Genomic DNA, 25133 nt, shown 5'->3' on the forward strand with positions numbered 1-25133 from the left:
ATACTTTAAGAGGTTATACTCTAAAACTTCCCTAACATGAGAAAGGAAATAGTCAGTCAAGTCCAGGAAGCACAGAGAGTACCATACAGGATAAACCCAAAGAGAAACACACCAAGGCACATACTAATCAGCTATCAAAAATTAAATACAAAGAAAAAATATTAAAAGCGGTAAGGGAAAAGCAACAAATAACATACAAGGGAATCCCCGTAAGGTTAACAGCTGATATTTCAGCAGAAACTCTGCAAGCCAGAAGGGAGTGGCAGGACATATTTAAAGTGATGAAAGGGAAAAACCTACAACCAAGATTACTCTATCTAGCAGGGATCTCATTCAGATTCGATGGAGAAATCAAAAGCTTTACAGACAGGCAAAAGCTAAGAGGATTCAGCACCACCAAACCAGCTCTACAACAAATGCTAAAGGAACTTCTCTAAGCAGGAAACACAAGAGAAGAAAAGGACCTACAAAAACAAACCCAACACAATTAAGAAAAAGGTCATAGGAACATACATATCGATAATTACCTTAAACATGAAGGGATTAAATGATCCAACCAAAAGACACAGGCTTGCTGAATGGATACAAAAACAAGACCCATATATATGCTGTCTACAAGAGACCCACTTCAGACCTAGGGACACATACAGACTGAAAGTGATGGGATGGAAAAAGATATTCCATGCAAATGGAAATCAAAAGAAAGCTGGAGTAGCAATATTCATATCAGATAAAATAGACTTTAAAATAAAGAATGTTACAAGAGACAAGGAAGGACACTACATAATGATCAAGGGATCAATCCAAGAAGAAGATATAACAATTAAAAATATATATGCACCCAACATAGGAGCACCTCAATACATAAGGCAACTGCTAACAGCTCTAAAAGAGGAAATCGACAGTAACACAATAATAGTGCGGTACTTTAACACCTCATTTACACCAATGGACAGGCCATCCGAAATGAACATAAATAAGGAAACAGAAGCTTTAAATGACACAATAGACCAGATAGATTTAATTGATATTTATAGGACATTCCATCCAAAAACAGCAGATTACACTGTCGTCTCAAGTACGCACAGAACATTCTCCAGGATAGATCACATCATGGGTCACAAATCAAACCTCAGTAAATTTAAGAAAATTGAAATCATATCAAGCACCTTTTCTGACCACAATGGTATGAGATTAGAAATGAATTACAGGGGAAAAAAACGTAAAAAACAAAAACACATGGAGGCTAAACAATACGTTACTAAATAACAAAGAGATCACTGAAGAAATCAAAGAGGAAATCAAAAAATGCCTAGAGACAAATGACAATGAAAACACGACGATCCAAAACCTATGGGATGCAGCAAAAGCAGTTCTAAGAGGGAAGTTTATAGCTATACAAGCCTACCTCAAGAAACAAGAAAAATCTCAAATAAACAATCTAACCTTATGCCTAAAGGAAACAGAGAAGGAACAAACAAAACCAAACTTAGTAGAAGGAAAGAAATCATAAAGATTAGAGCAGAAATAAATGAAATAGAAACAAAGAAAACAATAGCAAAGATCAATAAAACTAAAAGCTAGTTCTTTGACAAGATAAACAAAATTGATAAACCATTAGCCAGACTAATCAAGAAAAAGAGGGAGAGGACTCAAATCAATAAAATTAAAAATGAAAAAGGAGAAGTTACAACAGACACCGCAGAAATAGAAAGCATCCTAAGAGACTACTACAAACAACTCTATGCCAATAAAATGGACAACCTGGAAAAAATGGACAAATTCTTGGAAAGGTATAACCTTCCAAGAATGAACCAGGAAGAAACAGAAAATATGAACAGACCAATCACAGGTAATGAAATTGAAACTGTGATTAAAAATCTTCCAACAAAAAAAGTCCAGGACCACATAGCTTCACAGGTGAATTCTATCAAACATTTAAGAAGAGCTAACACCCACCCTTCTCAAACTCTTCCAAAAAATTGCAGAGGAAGGAACACTCCCAAACTCATTCTATGAGGCCACCATCACCCAGATACCAAAACCAGAGAAAGATACTACAAAAAAAGAAAATTACAGACCAATATCACTGATGAATATAGACACAAAAACCTTCAACAAAATACTACCAAACAGAATCCAACAACACATTAAAACGATCATACAAAATGATCAAGTTTATCTCAGGCATTCACAGATTCCTCAATATATTCAAATCAATCAATGTGACATACCATATTAACAAATTGAAGAATAAAAACCATATGATCATCTCAACAGATGCAGAAAAAGCTTTTGACAAAATTCAACACACATGTATGATAAAAACTCTCCAGAAAGTGAGCATAGAGGGAACCTACCTCACCATAATAAAGGCCATATATGACAAACCTACAGTAAACATCATTTTCAATGGTGAAAAGCTGAAAGCATTTCCTCTAACACCAGGAACAAGACAAGGATGTCCACTCTCACCACTATTATTCAACATAGTTTTGGAAGTCCTACCCATGGCAATCAGAGAAGAAAAAGAAATAAAAGGAATACAAATTGGAAAAGAAGTAAAACTGTCACTGTTTGCAGATGACATGATAGTATACATAGAGAATCCTAAAGATGCCACCAGAAAACTACTAGAGCTAATCAGTGAATTTGGTAAAGTTGCAGGATACAAAATTAATGCACAGAAATCTCTTGCATTCCTATATACTAATTATGAAAAATCTGAAAGAGAAATTAAGGAAACACTCCCATTTACCACTGCAACAAAAAGAATAAAATACCTAGGAATAAACCTACCTAGTGAGACAAAAGACCTGTATGCAGAAAACTATAAGACACTGATGAAAGCAATTAAAGATGATACCAACAGATGGAGAGCTATACCATGTTCTTGAATTGGAAGAATCAACATTGTGAAAATGACTATACTACCCAAAGCAATCTACAGATTCAATGCAATCCCTATCAAATTACCAATGGCATTTTTTGCAAAACTAGAACAAAAAATCTTAAAATCTGTATCGAGACACAAAAGACCCTGAATAGCCAAAGCAGTCTTGAGGGAAAAAAGCAGAGCTGGGGGAATCAGACTCCCTGACTTCAGACTATATTACAAAGCTACAGTAATCAAGATAATATGGTACTGGCACAAAAAAAGAAATATAGATTAATGGAACAGGATAGAAAGCCCAGAGATAAACCCACGCACTTATGGTGAGCTAATCTATGACAAAGGAGGCAAGGATATACAATGAAGAAAAGACAGTCTCTTCAATAAGTGGTGCTGGGAAAACTGGACAGCTACATGTAAAAGAATGAAATTAGAACACTCCCTAACACCATACACAAAAATAAACTCAAAATGGATTAGAGACCTAAATGTAAGACTGGACACCATAAAACTCTTAGAGGAAAACATAGGGAGAACACTCTTTTACATAAATCATAGCAAAGTATTTTTTGATCCACCTCCTAGAGTAATGGAAATAAAAACAAAAATAAACAAATGGGACCTAATGAAACTTCAAAGCTTTTGCATAGCAAAGGAAACCATAAACAAGACAAAAAGGCAACCCTCAGAATGGGAGAAAATATTTGCAAATGAATCAACAGACAAAGGATTAATCTCCAAAATATATAAACAGCTCATGCAGCTCAATATCAAAAAAACAAACAACCCAGTCAAGAAGTGGGCAGAAGACCTAAATAGACATTTCTCCAAAGAAGATATACAGACCGCCAACAAACACATGAAAAGCTGCTCAACATCACTAATTATTAGAGAAATGCAAATCAAAACTACAATGAGGTATCACCTCACACCAGTTAGAATGGATGGGCATCATCAGCAAATCTATGAACAACAAATGCTGGAGAGAGTATGGAGAAAAGGGAACCCTCTTGCATTGTTGGTGGGAATGGAAATTGATACAGCCACTATGGAGAACAGTATGGAGGTTCCTTAAAAAACTGAAAATAGAATTACCATATGACCCAGCATCCCACTACTGGGCATATACCCACAGAAAAGCATAATTCAAAAAGACACATGCACCCCAGTGTTCATTGCAGCACTATTTACAATAGCCAGGTCATGGAAGCAGTCTAAATGCCCATCGACAGTTGAATGGATAAAGAAGATGTGGTATATATATACAATGGAATATTACTCAGCCATCAAAAGGAACGAAACTGAGTCATTTGTTGAGACTTGGATGGATCTAGAGAGTGTCATACAGAGTGAAGTAAGTCAAAAAGAGAAAAACAAATATCGTATATTAACGCATATATGTGGAACCTAGAAAAATGGTACAGATGAACCGGTTTGCAGGGCAGAAATTGAGACACAGATGTAGAGAACAAATGTATGGACACCAAGGGATGTCTGCATTTCCTAATCCTTCACAGATTGACGGCTTCATAAAATATATTAAAAATTCGTTCTTATAAAAAGAAAAAAATTTTAAACATCAAAATGCAAACCCAATATTTTTATTATTACAGTCAACAGACATGATTATTCTGTCAAATTGCTTTAAATGTTTCTAAAGACTATCAATTCTGTACTTATCTCACCATGAACCAAAATATACACTCTGGGTAGCACTGACTAGAACGTTCTGACTGCACCCTTTCCTCTCTCTCATTTTCTCAGGTTGATCATTGAGTTAGGTGAGTAAGCATGTCAGCTAACAGGTACGAAAACTTCAGCAAGTCTGAAATGTGGTCACCTAGAGCCTTAATATTCAGTTTTACATCCCTTGAACCCTGACTATCAGCCTCATTTCCCTCTTCCTTCTCTCCAATCATTTTATATATGTCTCCTGGCAGACTTCTCTTCCTAAATACAATCCCAATCATAGTACTACTCAAAGCAATTACTCAAAACAATCTCTAAACTCCCTAGTTGAATATTTAAGGCTCTGTCTGTATCATTATATCTTTAAAATGCCTTTCTTTTCTTATCTCCCACTAGTCTGTATACATGTTCTGTGATTTAGGCAAACTAGACATTTCTGCTGTTCTCCAAATGTTCTTTCATTGCCACCTAAAACCAAGCTCATATTGTCCCTAGCTTCTCTCTATCAGTACGAGTCTTTCAGGCCCATTTCAAATGTCACCTCCTTTATAAAGGTCTTTTCTAACTAGATGTAATCTCTCACCAACCCATTAAAGAACTTTGTACTTCTCTTATGGTACTGAAATTATTATGACTTGCATTACTATTGACTATGCAATCATCTTATGCCCCAAACCAGATTTTACTTTTATTTGAATTGTAGGTCCGCTGATTGATGAAAATGGATTAATGGTAACAGATGACACTGATAAACTGACACTAGCCCTGTCATGTGCCAGGTGGTAACCTTATGATGTGGGGAGAGGAAATGTCACCATTGAGAAAACAGCTCCGAATAAAAAATGGTAAACCTGTAGTGATCACAGCCCATAATTCCTGTTACCCTCACTGTGCTACTTGGTTCCAATCCATACTTCCCTTTCTGAATTATAGGTGGCAATACCTGCCCCATAAACAGGCTGAACAAAAAGGGTAAATTCAAAAGGACAGTATGAAGGGATTAGTCTATACTTTGCCTTAAAACACCAGCTGCATAAAACAGGATTAGAAAAACAAGGAAGTCTGGGTTTTTTTACAAACTCAATAAATACTCAATAAATGGTGAAGTTCAAAGTTCTAATGAACACTGACCTGATCAATCCTATCTGAAATTTTGTGCTTATTTCTGGACACCACAGTTTAAGAGAGATGCTGGCAATCTGGAATACCTCCTGAAGAGAAGTATGAGGACAGAGAAGGTTTTAAAATCTTATGACATGTAAGTATAAAGGACTAAAGCTGCCTAGCCTATAAAAGAACAGGATCTCTGGTTGTTTGAATACAATTGTTTTTGCTGTAATGTGAAAATGCATTCCTTTAAAAAATTGCATTTTAGTAAACTATACATTAAGAGTAAGAGGCTTATGAGAAAAATATGGCAAGGCTAGACCTTACTTTACAGTTAGTCACTTGTACAACTTCGAAACCACAGCATTAACAAAAACCAAAGTAAATCCAATAAAACTCTAATATACTTAAAATGACATGCTATATTCGTAATAAACAAAGAATTATTATACTAAACATAGGACTTTGAAAAAGCTAAAGATAACAATGAAAGGGGCTACAAGGAAAGGTTGAAACTGCTGAGTTATGGGAAAGAGTAGAGGGACATCATCATTAGAAGTTACAGCGGAGAAGCAGGTCTTGGACAAAATGTAATGATGCCAGAGAGGGAAAGCTCTGGCTTATTGCCTTGTGTTTGTTTCTTTTCCACAAAGATGGGGAGATACCATGCGACAAATACTTAAATACAGAGTGTACAGCAAAACTGAGCCACGTGAAAGGAATGGAGTGAATGGACATTGTATGCCATACAAAAACCCTCCACAGCTTGTTAGTTCATCTGCATTAGTGTACTTGCATTCAGCTGCTGTTATTCAGTGGTCAAACTATTAACTAAACCATGGCAACTTCTGCCTTATACTGACATACTTCCACTATTTATCAATTGTGTGTGAACTAATCCATGTTACTAAAGCATTGTATGTAACAGAATACACTGTACTTGAAGAACTATCAAGATATATGGGGACAGGGTAGCAAAGCAGGTCAACTGATAATGATTTGAGACACAGCTCCATTCTAAAATTATAATTTAAAAGGTAAAAACACAAGTACACCATAAAAAAATAAAAGCAAAAGAAAACAATAAAAGAAAACTGAAAGGAGGAAGTTCACAGAAGCTGCCTGTGACTATTCTTCATTTTCAGTAGGGAAAAATACTACTGTCAGAATTACCATAAATTATATCTGAAAATTTGGGGCAAGTGAAAATTTGGGTTTTGAATTCTAGATGGGGGAAAAACAGGACAGAAGAAAAAAGAAGTAGTAAACATAACTCTATCTTAATTTCAATGAAATGCTTACTTTCTTCCTAGACCACAATAAATTCAATACTTTGGAATATAAATTAATGACTAAATAAAATCAAAACCATTTCTATTCTGCATTTACTCCAAGCTCAGAAATGTATTAAGGACCATAATATTCATCATCTCATTGATATTCCCAACAATCCAACGTGTTGTGCTATAGCCTAACCACATTTTAACAGTTAGGGAAACTAAGACTTGGAAGAAAATTTAGTAAACTGTATGCTGCTAACAGATTATTTAAAAATAAGAGAGAAGATGGAATAAAGGAAGGAAGAAAACAAGGAAGGAAAGGAAGAGAGGAGGGAAGAAAAGAGGGAGGGAGACTTCAACCAAGCTGAAGGTGCTCGTAAAATAAAAACGAAGAGACCATGGTATTAAAATCCACTTAAACTCACTGAACCAAATCCTTTTTCTCATCTTTCTGTGATGCCCCAGGTGCCTTTGTGAAGAATTTCCCCCACCCTCCATCCCATAATTTAGGAAAGGGACCAGCAAACAATTGCCTGCAGTCCAAAGCCAGTCCAATGTCTATTTTTTTAAATAAAGTTTTACTGGGATTCAGACACAATCATTGATTTAGATATTGCCGTAGCTGCTTTCATGCTGTGACAGCAAAGTTAAGCAGTTGTGATGGAGACCACATGGCCTACAAGCCTAAAACTTTACTATCTTGTGATTAAGCCTCAAATGCAGATTTTGGCTCAATTTTAGCAATGATAAAGTAGAATTACTACTGGAATTAAAAGCACTCTACTTTCATGGCACGTTCTTCCAGGTACATATTCCTACTTTTATAAAAGTATGCCTACTCCTATTTGATTAGATAAGATGAGGGTTTCCTGTGAATTCTTTATGGTCTTTCAAGCACGAGACAACTGTTTTGTTTAAAACCAGATTTCACAAGACTGAGTTAAAGCAGTCTTTATTTCTAAAAGCTTCTTATTAAGTGTGACTTTATTGGATCCAAAAAATTCCCTAAACTAAAAGGTATCAAATTCCTGTCTTTTTCTTTTTAACATCTTTATTGGAGTATAATTGCTTTACAATGGTGTGTTAGTTTCTGCTTTATAACAAAGTGAATCAGCTATATATATATATATATATATATATATATATCTCCCCATATCTCCTCCCCCTTGTGTCTCCCTCCCACCCTCCCTCCCTATCCCATCCCTCTAGGTGGTCACAAAGCACCGAGCTGATCTCCCGGTGCTACGCAGCTGCTTCCCACTAGCTATCTATTTTACAGCTGGTAGTGTACATATGTCCATGCCACTCTCTCACTTCGTTCCAGCTTGCCCTTTCCACTCCCCGTGTCCTCAAGTCCATTCTCTTCGTCTGTGTCTTTATTCCTGTCCTGCCCTTAGGTTCTTCAGAACCATTTTTTTTTTAGATTCCATATATACGTGTTAGCATATGGTATTTGTTCTTCTCTTTCTGACTTACTTCACTCTGTATGACAGACTCTAGGTCCATCCACCTCACTACAAATAACTCAATTTCGTTTCTTTTTATGGCTGAGTAATATTGCATTGTGCCACATCTTCTTTATCCATTCATCTGTCGATGGACACTTAGGTTGCTTCTATGTACTGGCTATTGCAAATAGTTCTGCAGTGAACATTGTGGTACATGACTCCTTTTGAATTAACGTTTTTCTCAGGGTACATGTCCAGTAGTGGGATTGCTGGGTCGTATGGTAGTGCTATTTTTAGTTTTTTAAGGAACCTCCATAATGTTCTCCATAGTGGCTATATCAAATTACATTCCCACCAACAGTGAAAGAGGGTTCCCTTTTCTCCACACCCTCTCCAGCATTTATTGTTTGTAGATTTTTTGATGATGGCCATTTTGACCGGTGTGAGGTGATACCTCATTGCAGTTTTGATTTGTATTTCTCTAATGATTAGTGATGTTGAGCATCCTTTCATGTGTTTGTTGGCAGTCTGTATATCTTCTTTGGAGAAATGTCTATTTAGGTCTTCTGCCCATTTTTGGACTGGGTTGTTTGTTTTTTTGATATTGAGCTGCATGAGTTGCTTGTAAATTTTGGAGATTAATCCTTTGTCAGTTGCTTCGTTTGCAAATATTTTCTCCCATTCTGAGGGTTGTCTTTCTGTCTTGTTTATGGTTTCCTTTGCTGTGCAAAAGCTTTTAAGTTTCATTAGGTCCCATTTGTTTATTTTTGTTTTTATTTCCATTTTTCTAGGAGGTGGGTCAAAAAGGATCTTGCTGTGATTTATGTCATAGAGTGTTCTGCCTATGTTTTCCTCTAAGAATTTTATAGTGTCTGGCCTTACATTTAGGTCTTTAATCCATTTTGAGCTTATTTTTGTGTGTGGTGTTAGGGAGTGTTCTAATTTCATTCTTTTACATGTAGCTGTCCAGTTTTCCCAGCACCATTTATTGAAGAGACTGTCTTTTCTCCATTGTATATTCTTGCCTTTAAAAGGTATCAAATTCTTAAGTATCTTTTAAAATGTGTGGTTTAGAGAAAAAATTTTGTAATGAATAGTCTTTGAATTTATATTCATTTATCAGGATCAGAGGGCTTTTTAATGTTTGCTACCTTATGCTTGCTGAGAAACAACTATAATCAATACATATCACTCTAACAAGCTTGCTATGTTTTAAAAAAGAGAATATTTGGGGGAAGATATCAGTTTCCTTCCTAGCAAATATGTAAAAATAAATGGACTTTCAAATAATAAAGAACAATGCAAGAATTCGTGAAAAAAATAAAAAATCCAGGGAGATTAATCAGTCTAATTCTCTTCTTCTGTCTGCAGAGAATGCAAAATCCTCCCCGGTTCCTAAGGAAAGGTGAGGAGACTGAGGAATTTTAAAACTGCAAATTTACTAAAACTCAATCTTTGATGACAAGTCACATTTTGTGACTGTCATACACACACGTTTTCAACAGTCATGCTATTACCTATTTTCCCCTACTATATGAAAGAATGATAGTGCCCCACTCTCACCGCTTTTATTCAACATAGTACTGGAAGTCCCAGCCATAGCAATCAGACAAGAAAAAGAAATAAAAGGAATCCAAGTTGGAAAGGAAGAAGTAAAACTGTCACTGTTTGCAGATGACATGATACTATACATAGAAAATCCTAAAGATGCCACCAAAAAACTACTAGAGCTCATCAACAAATCCAGTAAAGTTGCAGGATACAAAACTCATATACAGTAATCTGTTGCATCTCTATACATTAACAAAGAACTATTAGAAAGAGAAATTAAGGAAACAATCCCATTTACAATCACCTCCAAAAAAATAAAATAAAATAGCTAGGTATAAACTTACCTAAGGAAGTAAAAGACCTGTATTCAGAAAACTATAAGACACTGATGAAAGGAACTGAAGATGACACAACAGATGGAAAGATATAACATGTTCACAGATTGGAAGAATTAATATTGTTAAAATGAGCACACAACACAAGGCAAGCTACAGATTCAATAAAACCCCTATCAAAATATCAATGGCATTTTTTCACTGAAGTAGAACAAATAATTCTAAAATTCATATGGAAACACAAAAGACCCCTAATAGCCAAAAGAATTTTGAGAAAGAAGAACAAAGCTGGAGGTATCACATGCCCTGACTTCAGACTATGCCACAGAGCTACTGTAATCAAAACAGTATGGTACTGGCACAAAAACAGACACATAGATCAATGGAACAGAATAGAGAGCCCAGAAATAAACCCACACACCTATGGTCAAATAATCTATGACAAAGGAGGCAAGAATATACAATGGAGAAAAGACAATCTCTTCAATAAGCAGTGCTGGGAAAACTGGACAGCTACATGTAAAAGAATGAAATATGAACATTTTCTCACACCATATACAAAAATAAGCTCAAAATGAGTTAAAGACCTGAATGTAAGTTCTGAAACCATAAAACTCCTAGAAGGAAACATAGGCAGAACACTCTTTTACATAAATCACAGCAATATTTTTCAGATCTGTCTCCTAAGGCAGAGAAAACAAAAGAAAAAATAAACAACCAGGACCTAATTAAACTTAAAAGCTTTTGCACAGCAAAGGAAATCATCGACAAAATGAAAAGGCAACCTTCCAAATGGGAGAAAATATTTGCAAATGTTATGACCAATAAGGGGTTACTATCCAAAATATACAAACAGCTCATACAGCTCAATATCAAAAAAACAAACAACCCAATCAAAAAGTGGGCAGAAGACCTAAATAGACATTTCTCCAAATAAGACATACAGATGGCCAATAGGCACATGAAAAGATGCTCAAAATTGCTAACTATTAGAGAAATAAATCAAAACTACAATGAGGTATCAGCTCACACCAGTCAGAATGGCCATCATCAAAAAGTCTACAAAAAATAAATGCTGGAGAGAGTGTGGAGAAAAAAGAACCTGCCTACACTGTTGGTGGGAATGTAAATTGGTGCAGCCACTATGGAGAACATTATGGAGGTCCCTTAAAAAGTTAAAAGTAGAGTTACCATATGATTCAGCAATCCCACTGTGGGGCATATATCTGGAAAAGCAGAAAATTCTAATTCAAAATTACTCAGCCATAAAAAAGAATGAAATAATGCCATCTGCAGCAACATGGATGGACCTAGAGATTATCATACTAAATGAAGTAAGTCAGACAAAGACAAATATCATATGATATCACTTATATGTGGAATCTAAAAAAAAAAGATAAAAATGAACTTATTTACAAAAGAGATATAGACTCACAGACATAGTAAACAAACTTACAGTTACCAAAGGGGAATAGGGGAGGGGGGAGGAAATAAATTAGCAGTTTGGGATTAACAGATACACACTACCATACATAAAATAGATAAACAATAAGGACCTACTGTATAGTACAGGAAACTATATTCAGTATCTTGTAATAACCTACAATGGAAAAGAATCTGAAGAAGAATATATGTATGTATAACTGAATCACTTTGTTGTACATACAATATTGTAAATCAACTATACTTCAATGAAATTTTTTTTGAAAAAAATAAAATAATAAATAAATAACCGATTTAAAAATGGGCAGAATTAAAATAAACATTTTCCAAAAAACAAAACAAAACAAAACATACCTTTGGCCAACAGGCACGTGAAAATATGTTCAACATCAATAATCAACAGAGAAATGCAAATCAAAACCACAATGAGATATCACCTCACACCTGTCAGAATGGCTATCATCAAAAAGGTTACAAACAACAAATGTTGGCAAAGCTGCAGAGAAAAGGGAACCCTGGTACACTGTTGGTGGGAATGTAAATTGGTGCAGCCACTGTGGAAAACAGTATGGAGGTGCCTCAGAAAACTAAAAATAGAACTACCACATGATCCAGCAATTCCACTCCTGGGTATTTACACAAAGAAAACAAAAACACTAGTTCAAAAAGATACATGCACCCCCATGTTCATAGCAGCACTATTTATAATACCCAAGATATGGAAGCAACCTAAATGTCCATCAACAGATGAATGGATAAATAAGATGTACTTATATACAATGGAAAATTACTCAGTCATAAAAAAGAATGAAATTTTGCCATTTGCAACAACATGGATGGAGCGTATTCTCTTCAGTTGAGAAGTTCAGGGGTGCACCCCTGGGCCCAAGTAGGACAGACATGGGAAAGTCAGTCTATGCCTACCTGTAATTTATTTCCTGCTACATGGACTATGGAAGCAGAGGATTTGTACCACGCTTCCCATTTCATTTATACTAGTTCGTGCTGGAGTCATATCACCCAGAAATAAAGAATCCTAATTAATACAGAAGTTTTTTGTTTGTTTTTTTTTACTGACTGTGTTTTTATGTAAATGATTTATCTAACCCTTTGACTTACCACAACTAAAAATAAAACTCAGACACTAAAGTCAGGACTCATTTTCAGAATAAATTCATTCTATCCCATGTAACAACCATATACGTGGACTTCCGTGGTGGCACAGTGGTTAAGAATTTGCCTGCCAATGCAGGGGACACGGGTTCGAGCCCTGGTCCGGGAAGATCCCACATGCTGCGGAGCAACTAAGCCTGTGTGCCACAACTACTGAGCCTGTGCTCTAGAGCCCGCGAGCCACAACTAGTGAGCCCACGTGCCACAACTATTGAAGCCAGCACGTCTAGAGCCCGTGCTCTGTAACAAGAGAAGCCACCGAAACGGGAAGCCCCTGCACCACAATGAAGAGCAGTCCCCGCTCACCACAACTAGAGAAAGCCCACACACAGCAACAAAGACCCAACACAGCCAAAAAAAAAAAAAAAAGAACCATATATGCTTGGAGTATAGTATAAAGCAAAATCATATCACTGAATACTTAATGGCTTTTTCATTCTAACATCAAAAAATTTCATTAGTGGATAAAACATGTACACTTGGAAATATAAACTTATGAGTGAATGATGGCTTCATCATAGGGTGATAAAATTTCACGGTAGCAAATTGGTAGGATATGTAGTCAAACTCCATGATATCTCAATATTTAAAAGTTCTACTTTACCCTTCATTTCTTTGAGATGGTGAGGCAAAACTACATTGATGTTGTGAAGAGTATCCTAACCCTAGGAATTTGAGGAAGTTACTTTTGGACTTAAGACTATCAGACAGCAGGCAGGTAATTAGATCAGGAGCATCCAAATGCAAATAACATGTAGAACAGTTCCTAATGCAAACTTAGTTTTAAGCATATAGCCAAATGTCCCAAGATTATGATACAACAACTTTAGGAACTTAGATCTTAAAACCCTCAGTAGGTATTCTGGATTACTTCTGGTATGCAGGTAGGTATTTTTTTGCCATTGTTTTGTGTTATATAAGAGTTTCTCTTTTTTTATCCTTGTTGTATTTTTTTACTCTCTGCAGGAACTAAAGATCCAGAAAGACATTAGTGCTGCAAGGTAGGCATTTAATCTATAGTAGAAAAATCACTTCATTGTACTTTGGGAAGGGAAAAATGCTTTCCAATTCTGCCAAAGAGGTTCCCAATTCTGCCAAATAGGTTCCACCTTTTTCCTATCTGACTGGCAAGGAAAGTTAGGGCAAAACAGTTAGAAGTTAGAAGTTAGAATAGAAGTCAAGTTAGAAGTCTTAGAATAGAAAATATGGAAATTTGGTTTTGAAGAGGAAAAAATACATAGATTATGATCCAAGAAGTATGTTTTTTCCTTTGACCTTCAAGAACATGAGCAGAGACAACACTAAGTTCAAACAAACAGGACAACCATTCAAACTGAAAAGGCCCAACAGATCAAAACAAAGGAACTATAACTGTAAATTATGGATTAAAGTGATTATATGAATAATATACTCTAATATACTACTGAATTTTGTTTTAAATGAGCAGAAATAGAGTTTTACCTGGACATATAGAGGTCAATGAGTCTGTGATCTGAGAGTTTCCAAAGAGACTGCTTGCTATTCTAATAGAGCAAAGTAATTGCTAAAACCAAATTAATTATGCTTGGTAATCACAGGTCACAACTCTTGGATACACAGTGGGAAAACAGTCAACTAGAAACTAAAAATGAAAGTTTAATGAGGCACAAAAATCCCATGTTCTACTTAGGGGAAAAGAAACTAATAAGTCCCTTGGATAGAATGTATAAAAAAAAATAAAGTGTTCCCTAATCTTTCCTATGGTCTATAGTTTATATTCCAGACTATACTGTATTTCCAGTCATTATCAAGATTAAGATCTAATGTTACTTATGACTACTATAATATGCAGAACACTTGCACAAGGATTTTTGTCTTCTCACTACACTGTAATAAATACCATTAACTCTCTGAACAACATCAAATTTGGAAGGCAGAAATTTTTCTTACATTAGAGCAAAGCTATATCACCATAGGCTGAAGATGGCTGAGGCGATACCTTAAATCACGACCCAAATCTACATCTATGATAAACTTAGGCCTTTGTCTTAAGGCTTCCTGTTCAGAACTTGCTGGTTCCCTGGTCCATTTAGGCTTTTTTCACACTAACCACAGCTAGTGTGGATCTGGATTTCCTCTACAAAGCATTTTGCAGACCCCTTCCCAAAGGAGCTGCACCCAAGCCACAAGTCGCCTGCATCATATCTTAAAGAATGCCATATACACTGGCCTAACTCAATTCTAGGTCTCTCCAGGACAGTCCAACTTTCAAGGTGCCCGGGATCAACTGCGACATAAAAAAAATGAAACATCCTTTAGCACAGTACAGTTAATATGCAATCCTACTTAAAGACAGAATGCATGTTAAGATAATTTCTAAGAGAGTCTTTCATCCCCAAAAGATTATTAACCAAAGGCAGGTTTTGTTCCAATGTTTAATTTGCTTTTACTAATTTTGTCTTATAAGGAAAAATCCATTTTGAAATGATTTTTAGGGCTACTATTTTAGCTTTTAGGTAACAGTAACTCAGTGGAGCTTCAGGTAATATATTTTTTAATAGAATTCATCATCTGAACGAAATGCTGGCAAACCATGCAAATATTCAGAGTTAAATAATGACTTAAAAAGCTCATTTACATTCTCACACTGATAATCATATACCTTGAGCAGGTATGTGGGAATTTTTACCTTGAGCAGGTATGTGGGAATATTGCTGAAATCCACTGGCAACTTCAAAAGGAAACGAGCTGAAAATTCACCAGTCTGCAGGGAACAAAAAGGTTTAATAATAAGATTAAAATAAAAAATAGATTGTGAAGTGACAATTACAGCCAAGGCCACAAGTTCAACCTATTTGAACTGCAGGTATCTTCAATTTGGGTTTCCTAACATCAAGCAAGAAAAGAAGGTTGAAAAAGTAGGGGAGGATCAAAAAGCACTATTAAATTATTAGTTACTAAAAAGCACAATTAGAATTTTTTAAATCTGCATTTTAAATGTGCAATAGAATTATAATGCAGTAGTATTACCTTTTTGTTTTTTAAAAGGATGAAAAGAATATATGAATGTGTGATTTTTTTTAATCCAAACAATAGGCACAGACCTGCCCATTCGATTCATCTGATTTTACTAAAGCATTCAGACCACTTCACTAATATTTATAACCCATAAGCTAATGACATAAATCACCATCCTTTACAGTATGTCTGGAAGTAAAAACAAAGGTCAAACTTTGACCCACGCATATGAAGCAGTACATCAGTGGGTACCCCAAATAAGACTCTAATCACTTGACAATCTGCTAATATCATTATCATCAACTAAAATTTTTCAGTAATTGTTTCCATGAACTAGTCTCTATAGGAAAGACGTGCAGAGGTTTGGTGATTTAAAACATTTAACTAAGCTTAAAAAATAGCTTCTATTTTTTTCTAAGAGAGAAAACTCATGTAAAAGAAAAAAGTTTCCCTCTCAATTTATGACGATGGGAAATCATAATAATATTTTTTCTTTTTTATGATGGAAAAGGCTAAGGAATCACATTTTTTAAAAAAACTTTGGCATAGTCTAGAGGAGGGGTTTTTCCAACTAGGCTATGCAGACACCTAGGGGTTCTAAGAAACCTCTGCAAAGGCAACAAAGAGGGGGGCTGAGCTGGTGGGGTCCTGGGTCTTCCAGCCTCTCTGACAGCAAGCCTGCAGTGCAGCTTGGGATATTGACATCTTGGGTTTCATTATGAAATTCTGTTTGAATAAAGAACTCTGGGGATGATCTAGAGCTACTCTAAAGAGTGGGTCTCCACCTTTTTCATATTATGACCACTAGACAGCTCCCTGAATCTCCACTGTCTACCCCCCTTAAAAAAATGAGCACCCTAAACTCCCTAACGCATCTTTAAACATAGCAGGCATTTACAAACAGTTTTTATGGATGGATGGATGAACGCACATAAGGAGGCAGGCACACCTCTTACAGAAGATTCCACAAGAGCCACCACTCCTTTCTACAAACACCCAAGCAACTGGCTTCAAGGTCCTGGCCCTAATTTTAAAACTCTGACCTAAAACCTTGAAAATGCAAACAGAAATATAAACCTTGAGCTCAAAAGATTAAAATGATAAATATAATCTGCATAGTTGTGTGTTGTTTTACTGCTTACAACATCTTTTAACTTACATCAACCTCTGGCTAAGGACAGAGCACTTCTTCATCACCACAAGCCTAACCCCATGACAGAAAAGGCAGAAAAGAGAGAACCAAATGGACAGAATCAAAGCTGAGGTCCCAGCAGTCACTGGGTGGCCAGGAATGCCAACGGTGAGAAACAGCGATACTCCTCAGAGCTGAGCAGCTGTGCTCTTCCTTTGATATTTGTTCCTCATTTCCGTAAATGGTAATTCCATTCTTTCAGTCTCTCAGACCAGAAACCTCAGAATCATTCTTGACATAGTACGGAACCCCAATCGTGCAGGCCACTTGCAACTCAACGCTTGAGAGAAGAGTTACGAGCTACTTAAGGATCTATAAACAGCTCGTCATCGTGGACGGGAGGAGGTTTGTGAAAGATCCTAATAAAATTCTTACCTTCTGTTATAGTCCAAAATTGCTAGAAAGATGTGGTTTTAGTGTAATGTTAAGCTCCTAGAGGACTAACATATCCTGTGAAGTGTGATTCTTTGGCCCTAAGTACAAGAAGTCATACTTTGAAAGGGTTAAGTATAGGAGCAACAGAGTTATATGGGAACTTAAAGAGGAGCATCTAGCTCAGCAGGAGTTTGGGAAGAAGAACAGAAACGTCTTCCTTTAGTGCTGCATACAGTACTATAGAGGGAGGAACACTCACAAAAGAATACACGTTCCCAACAATTGCCTCCATTCCTTCTCCTACATTCTCTATTTTTTCCTGTTTACCCACTCACTCCCATCAGCATGCAAACATCATTAAAAAGGTCTTTCTTGACTTCATATCCCTCTTCAGGTCCCATCTCATTTTTCTGTTCTACTTTACAAAATAATCTCCGGTAAAGAATTAGTCTATATTCAAGGTCTACATTTCCTCTTTTATTATTCTCTCCAGAACCCTCTCCCAGTCAGCCTTTCCTCCACACCTCTCTACCAAAACAGCTCATCAAGGTCACCAATGACCACACCGTTGCCAAATCCAATGGTCATTTCTCAGTCCTCATCTTATTACTGTTCTATCAGCCGCATTCCGACATAGCTGATCACTTTTTTCCTGGAACATTCTTTACTTGACTTCCAGGATCCCAGTCTCTCTTGGCTCTTCTCTGCTTCTCCACGGGCCCTCCCTCTGGTCTCCCCAACCTCTAAACGCTGAAGTGTACAGCGCTTAACCCCAAGACCTCTTTTCTTTATCTACACTCCCCCAGGTGAGCTCATCCAGGTTCTTGACTTGAAATACCATTTATATGCTGATGATTCCCAACTATTTTATCTCCATCCCAGACCTCTTCCTAATTTGGGTTTCATTTATCCAACTACCACGATGAAAACCAAAATCCTGATTTTGTGCTTTTCCTTTGATATTTATTCCTCATTTCAGTGAATGGCAATTTCATTCTTTCTGTCTCTCAGGCCACAAACTTCAGCGTCATCCTTGATTCCTATCTTTCTCTTGCTTCCACATTCCAAATGGCAGCAAATCCTACTGACTCCACTGTCAATTTCTATCCTCAGTCCAGCCACTTCTCAGCCCCTCCACAACCACCTGATCTGAGCCATTATTATCTCCAGCCTGGATGACTGCAACTACCCCTAACTGCTTCTGCCCTTGCTCACTTGCAGTTGATTCCCATCACCACAGGCAGAGAGGTCTTTTCAACACACTCTTCAGATTATGCTCCTCCTCTGCTCAAAGTCTCAAATGGTAGGGATTTAGCTCCTTCACAGAGGAGTCTGACAAGGTAACAATTGAGCAAAGATGTGAAAAATACACAAAAAAATGTGTATTTTTGAAAACAACAAAAGGAGTGAAATGTGAGATTTAAAAAATTAAAACAGCTCTTGTACATATAAGGTAGTCGGAAAGATAATTACATATTTAGCACTTGGACTCATTTGAACTGCTAGTTATTTTAGTCCATGCACTGCACTGTAGCTCTTTTGCCCTATTTTAGTTTGTACAATGTATTTTTATTCTACTGGCTATTTTAGACCAACATTCTTTTAAAAATGCTCAGACAATCCCTACTTTATCCCTTCTCAAAATGTTGATCCTAGAACTAATATAAATTTATGTTTATTGGCAAAAGACTGATTTATACAGCTAAATTTGTAATAAGAGAAATGCTGATCTCAGGACTAATATTAATTTGTGTTTATCAGTAATGGGCTGATTTACACAACTAAATTCAAAATAAAAGAAACTTAAGTGTGAAAAGAATTTGGTCTACTGGAAACCATAAAAAGTGCTTTATCATCTCCAACTTTCAAGCCTACTATACATTCTTTCTTTTGCCTTTGAGAGAATAAAGAAAACTTAGTACTTGTTTCTAACAGCGTTGGAAATGTCGGAGACTAACGTTCTAGAATTCAGTTTTCAGTTCTGCCACTGATTTTCCTTGTGACCTATAAGCTAATCTTTTTTTGTGAAACTGAGTAAATGGTGATTTAAAACATGTCTTAATGTAAATTTTGAGCCATAAACATCATATGAGGAGCAAAACACAAGTGAAAAATCCTCCTGGAGTTCTCCCTCAGACAGTGACCCTTCCTTTGTTTTTATATTTGAAGTTTCAACAGTTATTCAAGCAATTTACTGCCACTCTGTTGCAACGTCAAAGATTGCTTCCATAGCAATCTTTCCTGTAAGCCGAAAATGAGACATTTAGATGTAGCCAAGTCAACATAATCGTTTGATTTTCTTTTTATCAATCCTTGGTCAAATCTTCTCTTGGATAGACGCAGAAGATTATCTGACCTATGACTGTTAAAATGGCAGCCGTTCTGCCAACTGCCTTAATGGCAATTTTCCCAGCATTAGCAATAAATAAGCGCATCGTTCCTTTTTCAAGTTGTAGTACCTTGGCAAGTAACTTAAAATAACAACATGGAGTTTTGGCAATTTATTAAGTCTCAGCTTTTCTTCTGGTAATAGCAGCTGTGGCATAGTTCTCTTCTCCTTTCAGAAGTGACAGGTAGACATCTTGTGCAGAATGGATTCCAAACCCAGGTTGCTCTGCAAAGGGAAATTTTATTTCCTTTCTTAGAGACTGTTCGCTGTCAACAAACAAGCTGTCATCTGAAACTGACTGCTCTTACTGCTTAGGTAGCTAAAAGCTAAGAAATACTCAACAGTGGCTATAACTTTAGCTGGACAGCCTGGTAGGGATGATTCTTTAAATAGACTCTGACAACCAATAGCCTAAATCTGGAGGATGCTCCTTGTTAAACACATAATTATCTACCACATGTGAGAAGGAAAGCCAAAGTTAGTCTGATTAGAACATCTCACACTTCACAAAAATGTTTTCTAAGATATATCATTTAATTATTCCCAAACTCTGTTCAGCAGATATAATTCATTTATACCTATTTTAGAAATGAGAAAACTGAGGCTTAGTCAAGAAATCTGCCTGCAGTCATTGAGAGAGTAATAAAGAGTCAGAACTCAACCTTAAGACTTAAAATTTATTCATCCATTCATTACTGTAGATTAAGAGCCTAAAATCTGCCAGGCCCTATACGAGGCACTGCAAATATAGTGAGTAAAAGAGACACAATCCCTGCCCTCCCTCCTGGAGCTTACGGTCTAGTGAGTGAGTCAGACATTAATCCAAAATAACACTCCTATAAATTACAACCTGTGAAAAATACTACCCATGAAAGGGCAGAGTGCTCTGAGAGCATTTTCAAGAAGACCTGGCCTGTTCAGGCTTTGGGGCTCATGACTTGAGGGAACTTTAAAAAGCCGAGTCAAAAGACCATGTGGAAAAATAGACAATTAATACCAGCCAGGAAAACTGTGAAGAAGAAAAGCAATGAGAGGAGGCTAGTTACCCCAGATAACAAAGCATCTAGTTACCCCAGATAACAAAGCATCATATAAACACAGAGTAATTACAGCAGCACAGTACTGGTGTTAAATCAACAGACAGACTAATGGAACAGGAAGTAAGTCCAGAAATAAGCCCAAAAAGATTCAGTGCGTGATTGATAGTGTGGGACAACTGGAGCCATAAAGGACTAAATAAAACTTAGATCCATATTTCACATCATATATAAGGAAAAAGTCCAAGTGGATTAAGAATTTCAGTGTAAAAACTAAAACTGTAAAGAAGCAAACATTGATGAATGTCTTTATAAAACCTTGCAGTGGAGAATGACTTTCTAATTCAGAAGCCACAAAGGAAAAGGTAGATAAACTTGACTACCTGAACATAAAAATTTTCTGGATGGCAAAAAAACACCACCAGCAATGTTAAAAGACAACTGGCAAACTGAGGAAGGTATATTTTCAACTCCATCACAAAGAGCTAATGCTCTTAATGAAAAAGAGATTTAAAGCCCAAGAGAATAACAGGAAAGGATAAACAGAAAAGAAATACAAATGACTCTTAAACATATGAAAATATTCTAAACCTCATTCATATCAAAAATATACAAATTAAAACTAAATTGAACATCATTTTCCACCAAACAGATTGGCAGAAATCTATCAGCATTTTAAAGATATCACTGCACTGTCTTCTCACCTCCACTGTTTTTGATGAACAGTTAGTGGTGACACAAATAATTTTCACCTACATATAAAGTGTTATTTTCTGTGGTCACTTAAAATTTTCTCCTTATGTTTGGTTTTCAGTATTTTGACTATGATGTGCCTTGTTTTTTCCTTGCATTTGTCTTGGTTGGCGTTTGTTGAGATTCTTGAATCTGTAAATGTATGTCTTCCACCATATTTGGAAATATCTGGGCATTATTTAATCAAATATTTTCCTGCTTTCTTTCACGCATGTTAAACATTTGGATTTTGTCCCATAAGCTCTGCTTGCCCTTCTAAGTATCAACCCCCATCTAGTATCTGCTGCTTTTGATCACTCTCCAGTGTCCTGAGGCACATGGCTTTATATCTGTGGATGGATTAGTCTAATAGGAGCTACCCAGTCATTATGCAAAGTGGAACCTGACAGAAACCTGCAAATATGTTTGACAGAACCTGCAAATATGTTTGATTTATGATTGGCACTGCTGTGGAGAAACAACCACTCTCATATATTGCTGCTGGGTTAATAAACTGGTATAAACATTATGAGGGCATTCTGGTGATAAAATTATAAACACACATAATCTTTGATCTAGCAATTCCACTTCTAGTTATTTATCTTACAGACATACTGGAACACCTGCAAAGTGACATGTACAAGATTATTTATTCCAGTCTTACTTGTAACAGCGAAAGATTCAAAACAACTTTAATGCCCAACAACAGAATTCAAATTAAATAAATTATGGTTCAATTATTCAGTGTAATAATATACAATTATTTTTTTAAAGGAACGCTTATATGGAAAAAAATCTCTGAGCTATATTAAGTCAAAAGTAAGGTGCAAAACACAGTATATATGTTACCATTTGCATAAAAAGTATGTACTATATGTTACCATTTGCTTATATGTGCATAAAGACACTCTGAAAAACTACAATAGGTAAAAGCTACACCAGTGCTTATCTGAGGTGGGAGAAGCAAAGGAAGGTGGTTTGATTTGGGTGGACACAAGGCAATGATGGGAGGGAGACTTTTCACTATATATCTTTTAATACACTTTGATTTTTGAACACTATGAACATATTACCCACTCAAAGAAATTTTGAGGGATTTGAAAAGTAAAATTAAAAGTGTGTATAATGAGATGCTCATAATTCATGCACTCATTCATTTATTCAACAAACATTTATTGAGCACCTACCATGCAAGTCCCAGGCTGGGTAATGGAGATCTTAAGACCAACAAAATACAGTCTGTCTATCTTGACTAGACAAACAAAATATTACAGTGTGATGTTTGGAGAGAGATATTTACAGGATGCGGAGGTAACTAAGTTAAGACTCTTAGTTTCAGGTGACAGAATTCTAATTCAAACTAACTTGAGCAAATAAAAGAGAATTTATTTAAAAGATATGCGGTATCTCAGGGAATCTAAGATTAAAAAAGCAGCCCACACCTAGAAGGGTGGGATAGGGAGGGTGGGAGGGAGAAGCAAGAGGGAGGAGATGTGGGGATGTATGTATACATACAGCTGATTCACTTTGTTATACAGCAGAAACTAACACACCAGTGTAAAGCAATTATACTCCAATAAAGATGTTAAAAAAAAAAAGAAGCAGCCCAGCCTCAGTTCAAAGGACTCTAATGCCCCCAGAATTTTCTCTCTGTCTCTTATCTCTGCTCTCTCTGTGCTTCGTCTTACTTTCTATTTACCATTTTCTGATTCTTTTGACTAAATAATATGAGGAAAAAAAGGTCCTAGAGTTACATGTTACAGACCAGCTACCCATAACAAGACCAATCTCACTCTCAGAACTAACTCCAAAATCCCAAGCAAGAACTCTGTTTGGCTTAGGTGCCTCCTGATCTAATCAACACTATTTCCACAGTTTTTACAGTGAAAAAGTTAATGTTAGCATAAATTCATTGAAAATAACTGAAAAACTAGGAAACTCTTCAGGGGAGGCAGGGTTGAGTTATACGTACATTTCCCAAAAGTCCTAAAAAAGTATGAGGGGCTTTCTTACAGAACACATCAAATACAAGATTCTTCATCTTTTTCCTTTTACTACGTGGAGAGAAGGCTTTAAAAAGTAGACTCAGCTGGTCCTTTGGAGAGACTCGTAGGTTCTCCTCACGCTGAGGAAATTGTGCAAGGGGTGCTCCCAACAACTAAATACCATCGAAAATGGGGCACCCAAGACTCAGAACAAACAAGTGGCTTCACAAATGCAAGTAAGCGGCACCATTCCAGCCCTCCCTCACACGCTGCTGTGCGAGGTGCAGGCAAAGGATTCCCTCTGTGTTTCACAATGTTTCCGTAAAACCAGGTCTTTTCCACTTGACTGGCCCTGCTGCTAAAGGAAACTTGAATTTTCTACTGATGCTTGTATTATATTTTTTTAAAAAAAACAGTAATAAAGGTCCTTTTAAAAGTCAGGAAGATTTGAAAAGCTATCATGTTTACTTTAAATGTCTGGAGATATAAAGCAATTTAGGTGCACACACACACACACACACACACACACACACACACACACACACTACTTTTAGTGAATAAACTAAAAAACTGAGGTATAAACTGCTGTGACCAAGATCCTAAGTACTCCTACTGACATACAGGTCAAAATCCAATATAACAAATTCCATTACGCAAGCAATAAAATTGTGAGAGCCTCTGCCATGGGATCATTTATTTTAAATAATGCTCAACTCATAATAGTTCCATGTGGTTAAAAACAAACAAACAAATCTGGACAGTTCCAAGAAGTGACTATTATAGATTTGACTACCATGCTACACTCCTCCCAAAGGAGAGCCACAAGTTCTGACCTGCCACAGGTCAAATGCCATCCGAGCATAACTCCCAAGTAGCATAAATTAAAGGGGGATGATGAGAAGCCCCCTGTATCCCCTGCTCCCTGTGGCTGACTGGCATCACTGAACACCTACTCCATCCTCGTGGCCAGCGGTGAAAAGGCCATCCACTTCCAGACCCCCTCCAGCTATTCTGATTCCTCTCTGAGTACTCTCGCCCTCCCCTCCCACCATTCTAGACTAGTGCTGCCCAAGAGACAGAGATAGAGAGAAGGAATGCAATGCACAAATGTGAGCCATATATACATATGCCATTGGAGATTATTTAACATTTTCTAACAGCCACATGTAAAAAGATAAAGAGGGACTTCCCTGGTGGCCCAGTGGTAAAGGATCTGCCTTCCAATGCAGCAGTGGCCTGGGCTCGATCCTTGGTCAGGGAAATAAGATCCCAACTAAGCCCGCACGCCACAACTACTGAGCTCACATGCCACAACTAGAGAGCCTATGTGCTGCGAACTACAGAGCCCACGTACCCTGGAGCCTGCACGCCACGACCAGAGGAGAGAAAACCTGCGTGCCATGAAGAAAGATCCCACACGCCTGAATGAAGATCCTGCGTGCCACAACTAAGACCCGATGTAGCCAGAAGTAAACATTAAATAAACAATAAATAAATCTTTTTAAAA

General features: G+C 36.7%; 1 protein-coding gene across 4 annotated transcripts in view; it reads right to left on the reverse strand.

Moving 5' to 3' along the window:
* BABAM2 (BRISC and BRCA1 A complex member 2) overlaps nucleotides 1-25133 on the reverse strand; it is a 449417-nt gene that overhangs the window by 276221 nt on the left and 148063 nt on the right. For all 4 annotated transcript variants that reach the window (XM_060169815.1, XM_060169818.1, XM_060169816.1 and 1 more), the window contains one exon: nucleotides 15588-15662. In XM_060169815.1, the coding sequence (XP_060025798.1) occupies nucleotides 15588-15662 (75 nt within the window). The remainder of the gene's footprint in view (nucleotides 1-15587; nucleotides 15663-25133) is intronic.

This window comes from Lagenorhynchus albirostris, chromosome 13, assembly GCF_949774975.1.
Source record: "Lagenorhynchus albirostris chromosome 13, mLagAlb1.1, whole genome shotgun sequence".
Classification (NCBI taxonomy): Eukaryota; Metazoa; Chordata; class Mammalia; order Artiodactyla; family Delphinidae; genus Lagenorhynchus; species Lagenorhynchus albirostris.